Source organism: Dama dama, chromosome X (assembly GCF_033118175.1).
Source record: "Dama dama isolate Ldn47 chromosome X, ASM3311817v1, whole genome shotgun sequence".
NCBI classification, from domain to species: Eukaryota; Metazoa; Chordata; class Mammalia; order Artiodactyla; family Cervidae; genus Dama; species Dama dama.
Genome location: NC_083714.1, coordinates 44,756,063 through 44,777,177, shown reverse-complemented (window position 1 = coordinate 44,777,177; position 21,115 = coordinate 44,756,063). Strand labels below are relative to the sequence as shown.

General features: G+C 38.9%; 1 protein-coding gene across 1 annotated transcript; it reads right to left on the bottom strand.

Annotated features, from left to right (window-relative positions):
• Nucleotides 1–8,720: 8,720 nt before the first annotated feature.
• On the bottom strand, nucleotides 8,721–11,666 carry LOC133052061 (uncharacterized protein CXorf66 homolog). Its single transcript, XM_061136820.1, has 3 exons — nucleotides 11,541–11,666; nucleotides 10,692–10,848; nucleotides 8,721–9,564 (listed from the first exon to the last, which is right to left on the bottom strand). Exons 1-3 carry the CDS (start codon nucleotides 11,626–11,628, stop codon nucleotides 8,721–8,723), a joined length of 1,089 nt encoding a protein of 362 aa, XP_060992803.1. The 5' UTR covers nucleotides 11,629–11,666.
• Nucleotides 11,667–21,115: the final 9,449 nt, after the last annotated feature.

Sequence of the window (21,115 nt, the reverse complement as noted above, 5' to 3'; positions counted from 1 at the left end):
AACAAACAACCCAATCAAAAAGTGGGGAAAAGACATAAACAGACATTTCTCCAAAGAAGACATACAGATGGGCAACAAACACATGAAAAGATGCTCAACATCGCTCATTATTAAAGAAATGCAAATCAAAACTACAATGAGGTATCACCTCACACTAGTCAGAACGGCCATCATCAAAAAGTCTACAAACAATAAATGCTGGAGAGGGCATGGAGAAAAGGGAACACTCTTGCACTGTTGGTGGGAAGGTAAACTGATACAGCCACTATGGAAGATGATATTGAGATTCTTTAAAAAACTAGGAGTAAAACCACCATATGACCCAGCAATTCCCACTCCTAGGCATATACCCTGAGGAAACCAAAACTGAAAAAGACGCATGTACCCCAAAGTTGATTGCAGCACTATTTATAATAGCTAGAACATGGAAGCATCCTAGATGTCCATCAACAGATGAATGGATAAAAAAGCTGTGGTACATATGCACAATGGGCTATTACTCTGCCATAAAAAGAAATGCATTTGAGTCAGGTTTAATGAGGTGGATGAACATAGAGCCTATTATACAGAGTGAAGTAAGTCAGAAAGAGAAAGATAAATATATAGTATACTAACGCATATATACAGAATCTAGAAAGATGGAACTGAAGAATTTATTTACAGAGCAGCAATGGAGAAACAGACATAGAGAACAGACTTATGGACTCGGGGAGAGGGTAGGAGAGGGTGAGATGTATGGAAAGAGTAGCATGGAATCTTACGTTACCATATGTAAAAGAAATAGCCAACAGGAATTTTCTCTAGGTCTCAGGAAACTCAAACAAGAGCCCTGTATCAACCTAGAGGGGTGGGATGGGGAGGGAGATGGGAGGGAGGTTCAAGAGGGAAGGGACATAGGTATACCTATGGCTGATTCATGTTGAGGTTTAACAGAAAACAACAAAATTCTGTAAAGCAATTATCCTTTGATTAAAAAATAAATAAATATTTACAAAAGGGTGGAGCCAGACAGAAGAAGAAAGGCACCATGACAGAAAAGACAATGCTGCAAGAAGGCTAGGAAATAGAAATTCAGAGCCCTCTTACTTAAACAAGGACATTTCCAAGAAGTGCCAAAGATTATCCTTTGAAGTGATAGGAGTTATTTTAGTTATAAACTTGTACAAGCTTTCACTGGCAAGGTTTCTGCTAAAATTCTTCTCTGACACAAGGTACATATTTTTTTTAACATATTTTATATTGGTTTTATGTGTGAAGCTCCAAACTAATGCACCTTTAATTTTTCAAGTTGAATGAGCTTCAAATATTCTGTAGACTCCTACTTCATAATTAGTGAAGTGAAAGTCGCTAAGTCGTGTCCGACTCTTTGTGACCCCATTAACTATACAGTCCATGGAATTCTCCAGGCCAGAATACTGGATTGGGTAGTCTTTCCCTTCTCCAAGGGATCTTTCCAACCCAGGGATGAAACTCAGGTCTCCTGCACTGCAGGCAGATTCTTAACTCTATAATTAAGTGTGGTCTAAAAAAGAACATACATACTTATGATGATAACTTATTCATAAGATGTCATTATCATCGGTCATCACTGGCAGCTAGTCATTTTATTAGATATTAATATTCCCAACCTTTAAAGTATCATAAGTCTGTAGCTTATGGGAGAGAAAATACCTTAGATTATTTTCTTTTGACTACCAAGATTTAGGTTGAATTCAAACTGAAAAACTATACAAGTTTCACATTCGCTATTTTCCAGGCTCAGATAACTCAGATCAACTCCAAAATCATCTTAAAATACGAAGCCAGATTATCCAATGAAATTTTAAATTTGATTTTAAAAAATTTAGGCTGAGATGCTGTCAAATGCTGGTTAACATCATCTGAAGAAAGCAACCATTAAAAAAAAAAGTAAGACGAATGGAGGAAATTTGCATACTGACTGGATAATTTATATTCAGTTCAGTTCAGTTCAGTCTCTCAGTCATGTCTGACTCTTTGTGACCCCATGGAATGCAGAACGCCAGGCCTCCCTGTCCATCACCAACTCCCGGACTTTACTCAAACTTATGTCACTGAGTAGGTGATGCCATCCAACCAGCTCATCCTCTGTCGTCCCCTTCTTCTCCTGCCTTGAATCTTTCCCAGAATCAGGGTTTTTTCAAATGAGTCAGCTCTTCACGTCAGGTGGCCAAAATATTGGAGTTTCAGCTTCAACATTAGTCTGTCCAATGAACATTCAGGACTGATTTCCTTTAGGATGGACTGGTTGGATCTCCTTGCAGTCCAAGGGACTCTCGGGAGTCTTTTCCAATACCACAATTCAAAAGCATCAATTCTTCAACACTCAGCTTTCTTTATAGTCCAACTCTCACATCCATACATGACCACTGGATAAACCATAGCCTTGACCAGATGGACCTTTATTGGCAAAGTAATGTCTCTGCTTTTTAATATGCTGTCTAGGTTGGTCATAACTTTTCCAAGGAGTCAGTGTCTTTTAATTTCATGGCTGCAATCACCATCTGCAGTGATTTTGGAGCCCCCAAAAATAATGCCACTGTTTCTACTGTATCTTCATCTATTTGCCATGAAGTGATGGGACCGGATGACACGATCTTTGTTTTCTGAATGTTGAGCTTTAAGCCAACTTTTTCACTCTCCTCCTTCACTTTTATCAAGAGGCTCTTCCATTCTTCACTTTCTGCCGTAAGTGTGGTGTCATCTGCATACCTGATGTTGTTGATATTTCTCCAGGCAGTCTTGATTCCAGCTTGTACTTCATCCAGCCCAATGTTCCTCATGATGTACTGTGCATACAAGTTAAATAAGCAGGGTGACAATATACAGCCTTGACGTACTCCTTTCCCGATTTGGGACCAGTCTGTTGTTCCATGTCCGGTTTTAACTGTTGCTTCCTGACCTGCATACAGATTTTTCAAGAGGCAGATCAGGTGGTCTGGTATTCCTATCTCTTTCAGAATTTTCCACAGTTTGTGGTGATCCACACAGTCAAAGGCTTTGGTATAGTCAATAAAGAAGAAATAGATGTTTTTCTGGAATTCTCTTCTTTTTCGATGATCCAACGGATGTTGGCAATTTGATCTCTGGTTCCTCTGCTTTTTCTAAAACCAGCTTGAACACCTGGAATTTCACAGTTCACATACTGTTGATTCCTAGCTTGGAGAATTTTGAGCATTACAAGTAGGAAGTCAAGAAACACCTGAAGTAACAGTCAAATTTGGCCTTGGAGTACAAAATGAAGCAGAGCAAATGGCAATAGAATTTTGCTAAGAGAATGCACTGGCAAACACACTATTCTAATAACACAAGAGAAGACTCTACACACGGACATCACCATATGGTCAACACCAAGATCAGACTGATTATATTCTTTGCAGCTGAAGATGGAGAAGCTCTATATAGTTAGCAAAAACACAACCATGAGCTGACTGTGGCTCAGACCGTGAACTCATTATTGCCAATTCAGAGTTAAATTGAAGAAAGTAGGGAAAACCACTAGACCATTCAGGTATGACCTAAATCAAATCCCTATGATTATACAGTGGACGTGAGAAATAGATTTAAGGGACTAGACTTGATAGACAGAGTGCCAGAAGAACTATGGACAGAGGTTCGTGACATTGTGCAGGAGACAGGGAGCAACACTGTCCCCAATAAAAAGAAATACAAAAAAGCAAAATGACTATCTGAGGAGGCCTTACAAATAGCTGTGAAAAGAAGAGAAGGGAAAAGCAAGGAGAAAAGGAAAGATATTCCCATTTGAATGCAGAGTTCCAAAGAAGACAAGGAGAGATAAGAAATCCTTCTGCAGTGATCAATGCAAAGAAATAGAGGAAAACAATAGAATGGGAAAGACTAGAGATCTCTTCAAGCAAATTAGAGATGCCAAGGGAACATTTCATTCAAAGATGTGCTCAATAAAGAACAGAAATAGTATGAATCTAACAGAAGCATAAGATATTAAGAAGAGGTGCCAAGAATACACAGAAGAGCTATACAAAAAAGATCATGACCCAGATAACCACGATGCTGTGACCACTCACCTAGAGCCAGACATCCTGGAATGCGAAGTCAAGTGGGCCTTAGGAAGCATCACTACAAACAAAGCTAGTGGAGGTGATGGAATTCTAGTTGAGCTATTTCAAATCCTGAAAGATGACGCTGTGAAAGTGCTGCACTCTTTTTTTTTTTTTTTTTTGTGGCATCTTTGTCTGGTTTTGGAATTAGGGTGATGGTGGCCTCATAGAATGAGTTTGGAAGTTTACCTTCTTCTGCAATTTTCTGGAAGAGTTTGAGTAAGATAGGTGTTAGCTCTTCTCTAAATTTTTGGTAGAATTCAGCTGTGAAGCCATCTGGTCCTGGGCTTTTGTTTGCTGGAAGATTTCTGATTACAGTTTCGATTTCCTTGCTTGTGATGGGTCTGTTCAGATCTTCTATTTCTTTCTGGTTCAGTTTTGGAAAGTTATACTTTTCTAAGAATTTGTCCATTTCATCCAAGTTGTCCATTTTATTGGCATAGAGCTGCTGGTAGTAGTCTCTTATGATCCTTTGTATTTCAGTGTTGTCTGCTGTGATCTCTTGATTTTCATTTCTAATTTTGTTAATTTAGTTCTTCTCTCTTTGTTTCTTAATGAGTCTTGCTAATGGTTTGTCAATTTTGTTTATTTTTTCAAAAAACCAGCTTTTAGCTTTGTTGATTTTTGTTATGGTCTCTTTAGTTTCTTTTGCACTTATTTCTGCCTTAATTTTTAAGATTTCTTTCCTTCTGCTAACCCTGGGGTTCTTCATTTCTTCCTTCTCTAATTGCTTTAGGTGTAGAGTTAGGTTATTTATTTGACTTTTTTTCTTGTTTCTTGAGGTAAGCCTGTAATGCGAACATGCCAGTCAGGATGGCTGCTATCCAAAAGTCTACAAGCAATAAATGCTGGAGAGGGTGTGGAGAAAAGGGAACCCTCTTACACTGTTGGTGGGAATGCAAACTAGTACAGCCGCTATGGAGAACAGTGTGGAGATTCCTTCAAAAACTGGAAATAGAACTGCCATATGACCCAGCAATACCACTTCTGGGCATACACACTGAGGAAACCAGATCTGAAAGAGACACGTGCACCCCAATGTTCATCGCAGCACACTGTTTATAATAGCCAGGACATAGAAGCAACCTAGATGCCCATCAGCAGACGAATGGATAAGGAAGCTGTGGTACATATACACCATGGAATATTACTCAGCCATTAAAAAGAATTCATTTGAATCAGTTCTAATGAGATGGATGAAACTGGAGCCCATTATACAGAGTGAAGTAAGCCAGAAAGATAGAGAACATTACAGCATACTAACACATATATATGGAATTTAGAAAGATGGTAATGATAACCCTATATGCAAAACAGAAAAAGAGACGCAGATGTACAGAACAGACTTTTGGACTCTGTGGGAGAAGGTGAGGGTGGGATGTTTCGAGAGAACAGCATGCATATTATCTATAGTGAAACAGATCAGCAGCCCAGGTGGGATGCATGAGACAAGTGCTTGGGCCTGGTGTACTGGGAAGACCCAGAGGAATCGGGTGGAGAGGGAAGTGGGAGGGGAGATCGGGATGGGGAATACATGTAACTCCATGGCTGATTCATGTCAATGTATGACAAAACCCACTGCAATGTTGTGAAGTAATTAGCCTCCAACTAATAAAAATAAATGAAAAAAAAAAAAAGAAAGTGCTGCACTCAATATGCCAGTAAATTTGGAAAACTCAGCAGTGGCCACAGGACTGGAAAAGGTCAGTTTTCATTCCAATCCCAAAGAAAGGCAATGCCAAAGAATGCTCAAGCTACCACACTGTTGCACTCATCTCACATGCTAGGAAAGTAATAATTTATATTAAGGAATTATTATTAATTTTTATATGAGATAATAGTATTGTGTTTGTGTATTTTTTTAAATTTGTTATCTTTTAGAAATACAAATTGGAGGGCAATGGATAGAAGTTTAATTAAAACAAAATTGACCATGTAGTGATAATTGTTGAATCTAAGTAATGTTTATATAGGCATTCATTCATACTTCTTGTTCTACTTTTCTGTTTGAACTGTTTTTCATACTAAGCCATAAAAATTTGATCAGAATTTTTGCTTCTATTTGTGAATTTTAAAAAGACCAGGCTATCCCAGAACAGTTCTAACCCTTTACAGTTTATCTTTTCAAAAAGGGTAATACCAGTAGGAAGTCAAGTCTGTAGTTCCCACGATGCTTTATAAATGTATACTCCACCTCTTAAAACTTTTATGCATCAGCAGATACTTCGTGCCATCTGTGAATTTCATGATGACCTTACAGACCCCACCAGAATACTACCAGTAGAGGCAGAGGCTGTGGGAAAGTCAGATCTGAATGAACACAAGACATCTTTATATGCTCCTGGTAGGTTAGGAGGATGGTCCAGATTGATTAAAAGTCAAGTAGGGATTTTGCTGACAGCAATGGACTGGGTGATCTGTGAATAAACAGATACCCTAGAAACTGATAGTGAGAAGTCAATACAGCATAATGAAAATTTGAACCTAAGCCAATTATAGATTCATATCTTGATTCAATCAATTGCTCAGTGTGATATTACTATATGTTATAGAGCATCAGTTAACTCATATCATACTTCATATAATAGGGGACTGTTGGAGATTAAATAAAACATGTAAAACGTGAGGAAAGTGTTAACACAACAGGTCTGATTGTTTGGTCTTTGTATGTCAAAGGAACTGGAAACTGTGATTTGACTATTGTCCAATCCTGGAGGAATGGTCTAATGTTAATTGGTTGATGATCATGTTTTGTTCACTTGATTATTTTGCACAAGTATCAACATCAATAATGTGCATCTGGTGTCATTGTTGTGATCCTGAGTTTCAATTGTCATGGCTGGTCATGGAACGTGATGTACCTATGAGACCTGTTCTTAATAAAAGCCTCAGATGCTGAGGCTTCCCTGGGCAGAGAAATGTTGCACACTAGTGCAAACTTCTAGTTTGTTGCTAGAGAAGAGAGCATGTCCTAGATGGCCCCAGAGAGGCAAGTACTCAAAAGCATGTGTCCAACTTCTCTGATTCCTCTGAATAGACATCTTTTTCCTGTTGGTCTTGGTTTGTATATTTTTGCTCTAATAAACCTCAGTCATGAGTATAATCTGCTTTTGAGTCTTGTGAATCCTTTTGCTAAATCAGCAAAATTGAGGGGAAGGTGGCCCTCAGATGTCCTGGACATAAAAGGACATAAAAGTAAGTAGTTAAGTAGTACAATGTAAGGCAAGTAGTACACATTCAATATATGCCAGCTATGGAATTTAACTGATCCTGCTGGATGTGACAGGGGACTGACCTCACTGTACTAGAGTGTAGGCTGGGACTCCAGGATTTTGCCCACTTTTCTGAACCATGCTCTTGGAAGCAGGCAAGGATAACCTCTCATCAGTGGAGAAGTTGGAAAACATAACTCCAAGGTGTCCCCCTGGCCTCCCAGCCCTGCTGATGCCAAGTGGGAAGGTATCATGTAAAGAAAATGGGTAGATAGCCAACCTCTAACTGGGGCATTCTGAGAATGCACAACAGGGCAAATTTTTTTTTTTATCATTTTGAAAGATAACAAAAAGAATCGAAACATTTAACATCAGTGTTAGAGCCCTGGACCCTTACTTTGGTAGCAGTCACCAGAGGCAGTGGTATATTGGGACTTCCCTAGTGGTTCAGTGGCTAAAACTCCACAGTCCCAAAGCAGGGGGCCTAGGTTCTATCCCTGGTCAGGGAACTAGATCCCACATGATGCAACTAAGAGTTTGCATGCCACAACTAAGAACTGGTATGGTCAAATAAATATTTTTTTAAAACAGGAAATGACTATCAGGGATTTCCCCAATGCACCAGAACCAAGCACACAGAGCCATTTCTGTCACGCACTGGGCACCACAGAAAGACAGTCTTAAACTCTGAGGACTATATGTCAACATTAAAAAAAAAGCGCTAATTGGGTTGAGACTTCAATTGAGGGCTAATTAAAAGAAAAGAGGAGCCCAGGGTACTGATCTTGCAATACCTTTCTGTATTTGTGTGTGTGTGATTATGGTTCCCATCCAAGTGGTTGCCTGTGTCCAACTCTTTTCAGCCCCATGGACTGTAGCCCTTCAGGCTCCTCTGTCCATGGGATTTCCCAGGCAAGAATACTGGAGTGGGTTGCTGTTTCCTCCTCCAAAGGATCGTCCTGACCCAGGGATCGAACCCACATCTCCTGCACTAGCAAGAGGACTCTTTACTACTATGTCACCTGGGAAACCCATCCAAGTGACCAGATGTAAGTTGTTGTTGTTGTTGTTCAGTCACCAAGTCCTGTCTGACTCTTTGTGACCCCATGGACTGCAGTGCACCAGACTTCCTTGTCCCTCACCACCTCCTGGAGTTTGCCCAAGCAGATCTAACATACCTCCAAAAGAGATGTATACCTCTAAAATGCAATAATAATTACAATAAAATCAGTTGTTATGTCACACATTTATTTACTATTTCTCAAGTAAATTGCCTCGAGATGGATAGGTCTAATCTCAATAGTGATCCCATGTGGATTGTTCCACCAGGTTCTTAAATATGGTGAGAATATAATAGTTGGTAGAAGTTTGCTTCTTCTGCATGAGTGGTCCCCTTATTTTTTTTGAGCCCTTAATTATTTTGGGAGATTTTATAGGCGGCTTCCTTGCATTTTATGTTGCCCATAATAGTCATCTCCCTGTCACTCTCACTGTCATTGCTATATGTTGACAAATGGCTATCATTCATGTCGCCATACAGTGCATTGTCTTTGGGCTCTGTCTTGTGAGATGACTTGTAAAAGCACTTCAGTTTGCTTGAAGAAAGTGGAACTGGAGCATGCTTCATATTCTCTTCTGAAATATGAGTGATGAATGGCTCAGAAACAGCACAGCAAACAAGGCACTTTTCCTTGTAGTATTGACAAAACTTCACTGGTTGAGGCCAAGATAATATTTCTGCCCTACCTTCACTAGCCAGGCTTTTTAGTTTAAGATGTCTCTGGAGTTTGGTCAGTTTCGGTATACTTGATTGCACAGGGACACTTTGACTCTTTGGATAGGGTGGAGACATTTTGGTTGGCTTGACTGGACATTGTAGACTTGATGGCCAAGTTGGCTTGATGGCTTTCTTTGCACAGGATGGACTGACCTGACCGACTAGCTTATGGGCATGAGACCGCCTATGTGCTTTTTTTGGACTGCGTGTTCTATGCAACTTTTCCTGGGGGACTGATCCTAACACTTTTTTGGGATTTGATGGCTTGGATGGGTTTTGTTGACTCGAGGGCCTGACTAACTTTTCTACACTTGAAGGAACAGAGACTTTTTGTGGAGTTGAGGGCCCAGATGACTTATCTATACTAGATCGCACTGATTGTTTTTCTAGATTGCCTGGACCAGCAGTTGGTGACTTGGACTCAGTGAATGATATTTTAGATGACGTGGATGCTTTGGTGATGTCTTCTTTCTTGACCCTGAAAATACAGGAGATTTGGAGTATGACAATTTAAATCAGAAGAGTACTCTTGCTATCACAGGAAAACATGGGCTATAGTGTCAGTTTAGACTTTCTTTTTTTGGCTCTAGCAGGAAAACTGAACACAGTAAGAATTGGAGAGTGGTGAAAACCATGACTCAGGTTACAGATTTGAACTCGTGTTAAATTCTTATTCCTTTTCTTAATTTTACTGTTTCAACCACAGTAGATAACCATATAGTCATGTATGGAGTGACACAAACTTGTTTCAAATCTACCATTGAGAGGGAGAGAGATAATTTTATCTACTCCAGAAATTAAGCTTTATATTAAAAAGTCACAAGTTAATATGCAAATGAGGCACAAATGTCACAACTTGTCACATAAAAAAGTCTTTAGACCAAATTCATTGCTTTCCTATCATATTTACACCATCAAATTTTGTATCCATGTATGTTTATACTCACTAGATTACTCTAAAACCAAAGGAATAGAACAGTGATATATTTCAGTCACCAGTCCTTGGATTGGGATATTTTTAGGGACCCAGTATGTCAGAGCCAGTTTGATCTTCCTATATGAAAGTCAGGGACTAGTATCACTGAACACAATAATTTTTCATGCTATTACATCTTAACATAGTAGATTATCCAAAATGCGTTACTATCTTTGGAATGCAGAGACCCAACTCCTTCTCTCTCCCCTGAGAAGATTTTGATTCTGTCTTAGAGAGTCATCCCCTCTTTTCCTAGACTCAATTTATAATGAAATTAGCAACCTGGGGCTCAACTGAACCCTGAGTAGGAGATAGTTTTGGCTCAAATTGATAATGTATTTGAGATCATTTAAGAGCTTCATTTAAGTGAACATATCCAACCCACAAGATGTTGGTAGCTCTTTTGATGTCTAAAGTTAATGTTAAGTAACCATAACAACAGTGAACCCATCTATGTTTATGTGAATGTGCACATTCCCCTCCGGCCCCTTGTATTTTTAATTCATAGGTGTAAGACTTATGTTGCTGCTTTGGGGGCGTCCTCGCTCTCACAGTTATAGAGTTATAGTAAAGAATGCACACACCCTCCACCACCCCTTTTATTTTGAATTCAAAAGTGTAAGACTTACGTTGCTGCACCATAGGCTTTCTTGCTCACACAGCCATAGTGAATAAAACAATAACATCTTAAAATAAAGCTGATGATGATGATAGCAATTATGAAAATGAGTAGCCGGTGCTGTACTCCTTCAATTCTTCTCTGCCTGGGTTCAACAGGTGTAGTTGCTGTGAAAGAAAATATGTCATCAGAACATGTGCTAGGTAACCAAGTCTGCTTCCATTTTGATGGGGTTGTTACTATAGGTCAAAGTCAAATCTCATCATCAATTATTTCTTTAAGCATGATAAGTGTTCCACTGTCATTTTCCTTGCTCTATCACATCCCCAGCCAGCCACAGTCTAGAAGCCAAATCTGGGAGCTATCTCTAGCTAATCAGTATAATTACCTACGTTACCCCACATCGTGGCTTATTCAACCAATTACCTAAGTTTTTGAGTGTGTGAATGTACTTGAGTGTTTATGTGTGTGTGTGTGTGTGTGTGTGTGTGTGTGAATGTGTATGGTGGGAAAAGGGATGGGACAAGAAAAAAACCATTCTTGAAACCCACTTTGTGTTAGGTACCATGCTAGATTCTAGTTTGACTGGTGGGGGGAGGAGGCAGGGGTTGGTGGATTCAGTGAGGAAGGGGAATGAAGGGGGACAGTATGGCTATACTCTTCGTGTTTCTATGTTGTTTGGAATTTTTACATGGAAGTAAAACTCTCAGATGTTGTTCTAGAAATTCTCAAAGACCTACTCATAGTAAAGTAGAAGAAACAGCAGATTTCTTAAACACGGCTAGCTTGTCTAATTAAGTACTTGAATGTATTTAAATTAATAGATCATAGTTTCTAGCATTTAAGGTTAGGCACATACCTGCAGTATCAGATCCATTGCTTTCTTGTCTATCTAAACAACTATTTGTCCAAATTGATAAAAGGAGGACATAAATGAAGAGATTCATGTCCGGGACCTTGTTGAAGGTTTCCTCTTCCAGGGAAACTGCTGGGTTTAACCTGGCTCAGCTTGCTTTAGGGGGCTATGACATCATAATCATTCTATGTCATATCCTGACAGCATAATCTCACCATGGGGAGGCATGAGCTCCTGTGTACAAATATTATGAAAAGACTTTTAATCATTTATTTCTCCATTACATCAAATATTCTATCAAATTTGAATCAAAAAGTTTGAGACATTATTAAGCACAGAAGGCAGAGAAGATGGGTTAGCTCTAGATACTTTATTAAATGTTAGGGAGGCACCTTACAGCCCTATTGTAGTTCTTGTGTGTTACAGAGGTTAAATCATCCTGGGGTATAAGCTTGTAGGAATTTTTATTACTAAAGTTAAGATTTTGAATAGCCTTCAAGCTTTTTATTGAGCTACTGTTAATGGGTACCATTAAAGACTTTCTGGCTAGAGTGACATGATGAGATCTCCATTTTAGAAAAACCCCTCTAGCTGTTGTATGGGGACTAGATTGCTGGGGTTAAAGTAATTTAGGCAATTGAAAGGCTGTTACATAAGTCCAGCTGATGGAGGATGATGGCTTGAAGCAGAGTGGTAAAGATGGAGAGAAATCAATGCATTCAAGGAGTATTTTGATGTGGATAGGACTTGAGGAAGGGTAGGCCATGGGGCATGAAGGAGAGAGAGGTAGCAGGGATGATTCATTGCTTCAACAAAAACGTGTTGGATTTCTATAGGACAGGAAGATTTCTGTTAAGCATGAGCATTCAAACAAGCACAGTCCCTGCCTTCAAGAGCTGGAAATTAATGGGAGAGACAGACACGTAAATAACTGATAACTAGGTTATGTAATGGGACTTCCCTGGTAGCTCAGCTGGTGAAGAATCTGCATGCAATGCAGGAGACCCAGGTCGAGAAGATCCCCTGGAGAAGGGATGGGCTACCCACTCCCAGTATTCTTGGGCTTCCCTGGTGGCTCAGATGGTAAAGAATATGCCTGTAATGCAGGAGACCTGGGTTCGATCCCTGGGTTGGGAAGATCCCCTGGAGGAGGGTATGGCAACCCACTCTAGTATTCTTGCCTGGAGAATCCCCATGGACAGAGGAGCCTGGCGGGCTGCAATCCATGGGACACAAAGAGTTGGACATTACTGAGCAACTAAGCAGCAGCACAGCACAGCACAGGGTATATAATGGGCTTCCCAGGTGGTGCTAGTGATAAAGAACCCGCCTGCCAATGTAAGAGACATGGGTTCAATCCCTAGGTCGGGAAGAACCCCTGGAGGGGGTGCATGGCAACCCACCCAAGTAGTCCTGTCTGGAGAATCCCATGGACAGAGGAGCCTGGCAAGCTACAGTCCATAGGGTTGCACAGAGTCAGACACGACTGAAGTGACTTCGCGTGCACACGTACAGGGTGTGTGATGTCATATGCAGGCAGTGATGTTGCAGGATACAGTGCCACAAGAGCACACAAAAGGACTGTCTCTTCAAAGTGGAGACTTCTGGAGGAGATGACCCTTGAGCTGAGGTGGGGTTTTGTGTGTGTGTGTGTGTGTGTGTGTGGTTTTTATTTTTATTTATTTTTTAATTAATTTATTTTAACTGGAGAGAATTACTTTACAATATCTTGGCAATTTTTGCCATACATCAACATGAATCAGCCACAGTTGCACATATGTCTCCCCATCCTGAACCCCTCTTCCACCTCCCTCCCCACCCCATCCCTCTGGGTTGTCCCAGAGCACCGGCTTTGAGTACCTTGCTTCGCATTGAACTTGCACTGGTCATCTATTTTACATATGGTAATATAAATGTTTCAATGTTCTTCTCTCAAATCATCCCACCCTCGCCTTCTTCCACTGAGTCCAAAAGCCTGTTCTGTATGTCTGTGTTTCCTTTGCTGCCCTGCGCATAGGATCATCGGTACTATCTTTCTAGATTCCACATGTATGTGTTACTATACAGTATTTGTCTTTCTCTTTCTGACTTATTTCACTCTGTATAATAAGCTATAGGCTCATCCATCTCATTAGAACTGGCTCAAATGTATTCATTTTATAGCTGAGTAATATTCCATTGTGTATATGTACCACAACTGCCTTATCCATTTGTCTGCCAATGGACATCTAGGTTGCTTCCATGTCCTAGCTATTGTAAACTGTGCTGCAATGAACAATGGGGTACATGTATTTGTTTCAATTCTGGTTTCCTCTGCTGGTGTGTAGGCCCAGCAGTTGAATTGCTGGGTCATATGGCAGTTCTATTTCCAGTTTTTTAAGGAATCGCCTCAATGTTCTCCATAGTGGCTTCACCAGTTTGCATTCCCACCAACTGTATAAGAGGGTTCCCTTTTCTCCACACCCTCTCCAGCATTTATTGTTTGTAAACTTTTTGATAGCAGCTGTTCTGACAACCAAGAGATGATACCTGATTGTGGTTTTGATTTGCATTTCTCTAATAATGAGTGATGTTGAGCATCTTTTCATGTGTTTATTAACCCTTTGTATGTCTTCTTTGGAGAAATGTATATATACACAGTATATTCAAGGAAGCAGTTATCTGGTGAGATTTTGAAGTAATGTTATTTTATCCTTTATGTTTTGCTCTGTCTTTTTTTTTATTTTTTTATTTTTATAAGACATTTTATTTTCTTTTTTTTTCCAATTATTTTTATTAGTTGGAGGCTAATTACTTCGCAACATTGCAGTGGGTTTTGTCATACATTGACATGAATCAGCCATGGAGTTACATTTTTGCTCTGTCTTATTTTTAATAGAGATGGATAGATAGATATGTAGATTGACAGATGGATAGACACAGGGGTGAAAAACATTGAATCAGGTAGAATACAAGTGCAGAAAATACTTTCCCAAATTGGCTTAAGCAAAAAGGAACTTTATTAACTCACTTTACCAAAATATCTGAAGGCAGCATTGTCTTCAATCACCTGGTCCATCAGTCAAAAGCAATTTATTAAGTTCATGATTTATATATGTTCATTTATATATGTTAAAAGGCACTCTCACTGCTGAGATTACAGCAGTGAGAAAGACAATGGCCCTGACCTGTATTATATTCTGAAGAGGTCAGAGAGAAAATAAATACATGAGCATATGTTAAATGTATTTGTATATATTCCAGGTTCTGATAAGCACCATGGAGAAGCTAAGTTCAGGAAATGTGATAGAGGGTAGCAGTGAAGGTTTGCTTTGGTTTGAATGATCTGGAAACTCCTTTCAGAAAGTGCTATCATTTCAGTTGAGGTTTGAATGACAAGACAGTTCTGCAATGATATCAGGGAGTTCCATGAAGAATAAACAGCAAGGACAAAGGCCCCTGGGCAGAAATTACAGTTGAATTAAAGTGAATCAGGCAGAGATCAAATAGAGGTGAGGTAGGAGAGAAGAGCAAGACCAGATTCTAAAAATCCTAAAGGGTGGTGATGAGGAAGGAGAGGAGAATCAGGTTTAGTTCTCCCTAGTCGAACACCTCCAAGGCATCATGGAGGCCTGGGGCGGGAGAGGTGGATTCTGTTTCACATAAATACTCCCTAGGTTTTCAGGGAATAACTCACATGATACACCTTTATTCTCTAACTCCCTTGTGTGCATTCAATTCACCCAATTTCTTGTCTTTTATCTCTCTGCATCAATTCTATTAGGTCAATCTTACACCTATTTCATAAACAAAGGAATTGTATTATCTTTCTGTTGCTGCTGTAACAAATTACCACAAATTTAGTGGCATACGTTAACATAAGTGTGTTCTTGTATAGTTCTGAAGGTCAGAAATCTGCAATGGGTCACACTGGTATGAAACGAAGGTGCTAGCAGGGTTATGTTCCTGCTGGAGGCTCTAGGGAAGAATCCATTTCCTGTGTCTAGAGATTTATTAGGTTTCTTGGTTCATGATTCTGAATCACTCTGGCCTGTCCTTCCATCTTCACAGCTCCTTCTCTGACTCTGACCTTCCTGCCTCCTTCTTACAGGGACACTTGTGATTACATTAGGCACACCTGGATAAATGAGGCCACTCTCCTATCTCAAGATGTTTAACTTAAATCACATCTACAAAGTCTCTTTTACCACATAAGGTAGCATAGTCACAGGTCCTAGGTAACAGGGCATGGACATATTTGGGGAAGGGGACATGATATTGCCTACCACAAAAACGGACATTAGCAAAGTGGCTTAGCAAATGTCACACTACTCTGATGAGCCAGAGACTTTGTCAGATTCAAACTTGGTCTTTAGTTAATGTTCTCAGTGTGAAATTGTTAGTATAGGACATCCTCAGGACAGGGATACAAGGGTTTAGAAGGAATCCTGGCCTACTGAGACACTAAGTAATGGCACTGATCTGGTGAATATATCAACCTAGGTGTCTCTAGGCTGATTGGCAACATTTCTTAGTGGCTGAGAAACTCAGGAGTCACAATAATCTTGCTTTGATACCCAACTCTCCCACTTAGTAGCTGTGGGACTTGGGCAAATATTAACACTTTATCACTCTGGATCTTGATTTCCTCACCTATAAGATAAGTCACAAGGTAATCAGAAAGATTTAGTGAGATAATGCCTAGGCAACAGAAAGTAGCATATGCATATTCAAACAACCACAGCTATTATTATTAGAATATCATTTTACTTAGTTTCACAGTGATAGATTTTAGGTCAATGTATAAACATTTTTGTAATTTAGTGTTCTGCTTTCACTTAAGGAACATACACAATAAAAAATCACATTCATGTAGTCTAATTTAGAGATAGGTTTTTCACTTTTTTAGCCTGAAAAATCACCTTGTTAACAAAGGAGTTCTTTATCACTCCTATAAGAAGTCAAGAAGATACTGTCACAAGGTTGTTTTGTGCAACAAAAATGTAATAAATTGCTCTCAGTTCCTTGGCCTCATATTACTCACATTACTTCAAATCTGGAAGGAAATGATCCAGGCGATGCAACAAGCCACTTATTAACTCTAAGCAATGTTAATTAGGAGATTTTAAAAATATTCTTAGAGGTCAGGATCCTTCTCTGACTTTACTGGTCTCTCTTTTTAAGTCTCTGTACATACTAGTTTTTGCCAAGAACTAGAAGAACAATGATTGAAGCCTCTTTGTTCTCCTTATGGTTGCATTAGTTATATTCAAAGAAATATTTGAATATATTTTATGCTTAAAATAGCCAAGAGCAGGAGGACAGAAACTCTGCTCTGAAAATTGCATTAGAACTCCATCTATCTTCCAGTATGTGTGTCCCAAGAGACAAGGGTAGGTTTGATATCTGCACAGTCACAATCAACCACATTTTCCTCAAGGTAATGCAGGACATACACACAGCATAAAAGCTGGACTCTCCTTGTGTACTCTTACATTTCCCCTTGAATTATATTAAATAAAGAAATAATAAAATTAGTGTAATTTATTTGAAAATACAATTAAATATTAAATATAACTCAAAATATAAGTGTATTTGTTTCTTTGAGCTGCTGTAACAGCAACAACAACAACAACAAAAAAAAACAAAGTGACTTAAAACCACAACAATTTTTTCACTCACATTTATGGAGGCCAGAAGCTCAAAATTCACATGTTGATAGTTGGTTCCTTCTGAGTATTCTGAGGCAAAATCTCTTCCCTGCCATTCTCATAGCTTCTGAATTGCTGGAAAACCTGTACTTTCATTCTCAGTACCATATTCACCTCATTACTCTTTCACCTTTTAAGCCTTTGCAAAGAGCTCATCTCTTTAATTAGGTCTACCAGAACTCTTTCATTAATACTTCAATATTCTTCCCTTTCTACCCTGCCAGTCCTCCCACATTGCTCTAGCTCTTTTTTTTTTAAAATAATTCTTATCAACCTCTAATGTAGTCTATACATTATTTATTACTCTCAGCTATTTATTATGATAGCTTATGGTGAATGATGTCGGATTTGTGATCTCTAAAGAAGAATATTTAGCTTCGGGACCAGAGACCAGGCTTGATCACTCAAGAGCTTTCGTGTAGCAGTTTTATTAAAGTAAGAAAAGGGACAGAGAAAGCTTCTAACATAGACATCAGAAGGGGGATAGAGAATGCCCTTGTAGCTAGACTTATCAAAGCCTTATATACATTTTCAGATCCACTCCCACAACATAAATCTTAAATTAACAAGATTAGAACTAACAATAGAAAGATCTTACCAGTCCCACTCCCATAATATACATTTTAAGATGACAGGATTAATCAGAAGATTCTTGTTAAGGAGAAACATGTCCTCCAGCAAGATACATTGTTATGTTGACTAAGACAAAGCAATGTAGAAATGAACTTTGTCCTTTTCTCCTTGAGAGCCCCAGACTCCTTTCTCCTTCTCCAGGGCTCTGGACTCCCCTTTCTTCTCCTCCTCGGGAACCCTGGACTTCTTATCAACCTACCCAGGAATTGACTCTCTCAATTATCTGCCAGGATGGCAAATAATCTGCCTGCGATGCAGAAGACCTGGGTTGGATCCTTGGGTTGGGAAGATCCCCTGGAGAAGGAAATGACAACCCACTCCAGTATTCTTGCCTGGAGAATCTCCATGGGCAGAGGAGTCTGGCAGGCAGTCCATGGGGTTGCAATGAGTTGAACATGACTGAGTGACTTTCACCTTCACTTTTTTCACGTGTCATTACAATATGAACTACAAGGCTCTAAAAGAGCAAGGAATCTTGTCTATTTTCTTCATTAAATAAATATTTTTGGAGTAAAATAATGAAAAAAATTGCTTTGCAAATTGATGTAACCTTTTGGAAATCATTATGTGTCAATATGAAATAAAATGTTTACAAATATTCTCATCCTTTGACCAAGAATTTCTAAAATGCAGAGAAGAATTTGTAGAGAAAAATTTATAACACAGTTGACAACAATTGTAAAAATGTAGAAACAAATGCCTAGTATTGGGCAAGTGCTAAGGAAATTTTACTTAAGATAATATATAGGCACTAAAATTGTTTTGAGTCTGTAATGGCATAATGACAAGAATATCTTTTTAAATAAAATTATTTCTTATTTAAAATGCTAAAAATGAGAAAAAAAAAAGAAGAAGAAGAAGAAGAAGCCAAGCAATTGTATATCTAGTGGCTTCTAAATGTATCCATTCACTAAAAAGCCACTTTACTATGGGTCCTGGGAATATGGCAGTCAATGAGACAGACAAAATATCCTGCTATCATGAGTCTTGTATTGTAGTGTGGTGAAACAGCCACAAATAAGTAAAGATGGCATAACGTCAGGTGTGATAAGTGCTGTGAAGAAGACTTAGCACTCTTTAAGAATACAGTGATGGGGAGTGCTGTTTCATATGATAGACAGAAAAAGCCTCTTTGAGGAGGTGTTATCTGAGTATCAACCAAAACAAATTAAGGGAGTGGGGTACAAACGTCTAGACGAGCAATCCATGCTGAGGGACCAGCATGGACTCTAGTTTGAGAGTAAGTTTGGCAGGTTGAAAGAGACATATTGGATTAGGAAGGAAAGAAGAAAGCTTTTGTAGCTAGAGCAGACAAATCAAGGTAAAAGGAGGTAGGAAATCACCTTGGAAAGATAACCAATGGACAGATCACATACAGTTTTGTGAGAGTCTTGGATTTCATTCTAGTTGTAATGAGCGTTCAGTGGAGACCTTCGTGCAGAGGAGTAAAATGAGCTGACTTATGATTTAAAAGGATAACTTGACTTCTGTGATGAAAATAAAAAATTGGTATTAAGAGAAAGAGAGATTAGGCTATTGTGTAATGCCATCAAGAAGTGATATTGGCTTGGACTGAAGTGGTAGTGGTGAAAGATTATGATAAATATGATTCGGGATATAATTTTGGAGATAGTGACAATAGGAATTGCTGATGCAATGGTTGTAGGAAGTGACTGGGGAAAAAATAGTCAAAGTTAGGGACTTCCCTGGGAATCCAGTGGTTAAGAATCTGCCTGCCAATGCAAGGGACACAGCTTTGATCTTTGGTCAGGGAAGATCCCACGTGCCATGGAGCATCTAAGCCTGTGAGCCACAGCTACTAAGCCCGAGCGCCTAGAGCCCATGCTCTGCAACAAGTGAAGCCACTGCAAGAAAAAACCCATGCCCCAAAGTGAAGAGTAGCTCCCACTAACTGCAACTGAAGAAAGCTTGCATGCAGGAAGGAAGACCCAGCTCAACCAAAATTAAATAAGCAAATCAATTAAATAAATTTTTAAAAGATGCTGCCTCTAAAAATTTGTTTAAAAATAGTCAAAGTTCAATTTTCTTTCGAGTCTAAGCATCTGAGCAAATAAATTGATCCATTTTCAATTAATGGAAGTAATGAGAAATATAAAGTTAGGTTTGTTTGTTGTTGGAGGATGTTTAATAATGGAGTTCTATTTCAGAGAATCATAAGAAACTCTTAGTCATCTAAGAGTACATGTCAAATAGGCAGTTAAATATAGATATATACATTGAAGTTTTCAAACTGTGGTGCTGGAGAAAACTCTTGAGAGTCCCTTGGACTGCAAGGAGATCAAACAAGTCAATCCTAAAGGAAATCAACCCTGAAAATTCTTTGGAAGAACTGATGCTGAAGCTGAAGCTCCAATACTTTGGCTGCCTGATGTGAAGAGACAACTCATTGGAAAAGACTCTGATGCTGGGAAAGATTGAAGGCAAGAGGAGAAGAGGGTGACAGAGGATGAGATGTTTGGATGGCATCACTGACTCAATGGACATGAGTTTGAGCAAACTCTGGGAGATAGTGAAGAATAGGGAAGCCTAGTCGCAAAGAGTAGGATATGACTTAGTGACTGAACAACAACAAGAATATATATCTGCACTAGATTTATATATTTGGAAGTCATAAATATGTATATAACATTTAAAGCTGGGAGACTGGATGAGATCACCGAGGGAGTGAATATAGGTAAAGATATCTCACGATGAAGCTTTGGTTTCCCAAACATTTGGAGTCTAGATAATGGAGAAGGAACCCAAAAAAGACAGCTAGTAGGGTAGTAGGAAAATGAAGAGGATGAGGTATCTTGATAGTAAAGTAAAAAAAAAAAAAAAGTATTTCAATCCAAGTTAATGCAACAATACAATTGAGGGAAATAAATGGTATATAGATTTTGAAGGAAAAATAATACTGTCTTTGTTCACAGAAGATGTAATAATTTATGTACAAAATCCAAAAGAATCAACAAAAGCTTCCTGGAAACAATAATTGATTTTAGCAAGGTTGCAGGATACAAAGTTAATATATAAAATCAATCACTTACATATATACCATCAATGAAAAAGTAGAATTTAAAGTTAAAAACATGATAGCATTTGCATTAGTACATAGGCATAAATCTAAGCAAAATATAAACAAAACTTATAAGGAAAATTACAGCAATGAGATAAAAGAACCTAAAAAATGGAGACTCCATCTTCACAGAAATGAAGACTCAACATTGTCAAGATGTCAGGTCTTCCCAAGTT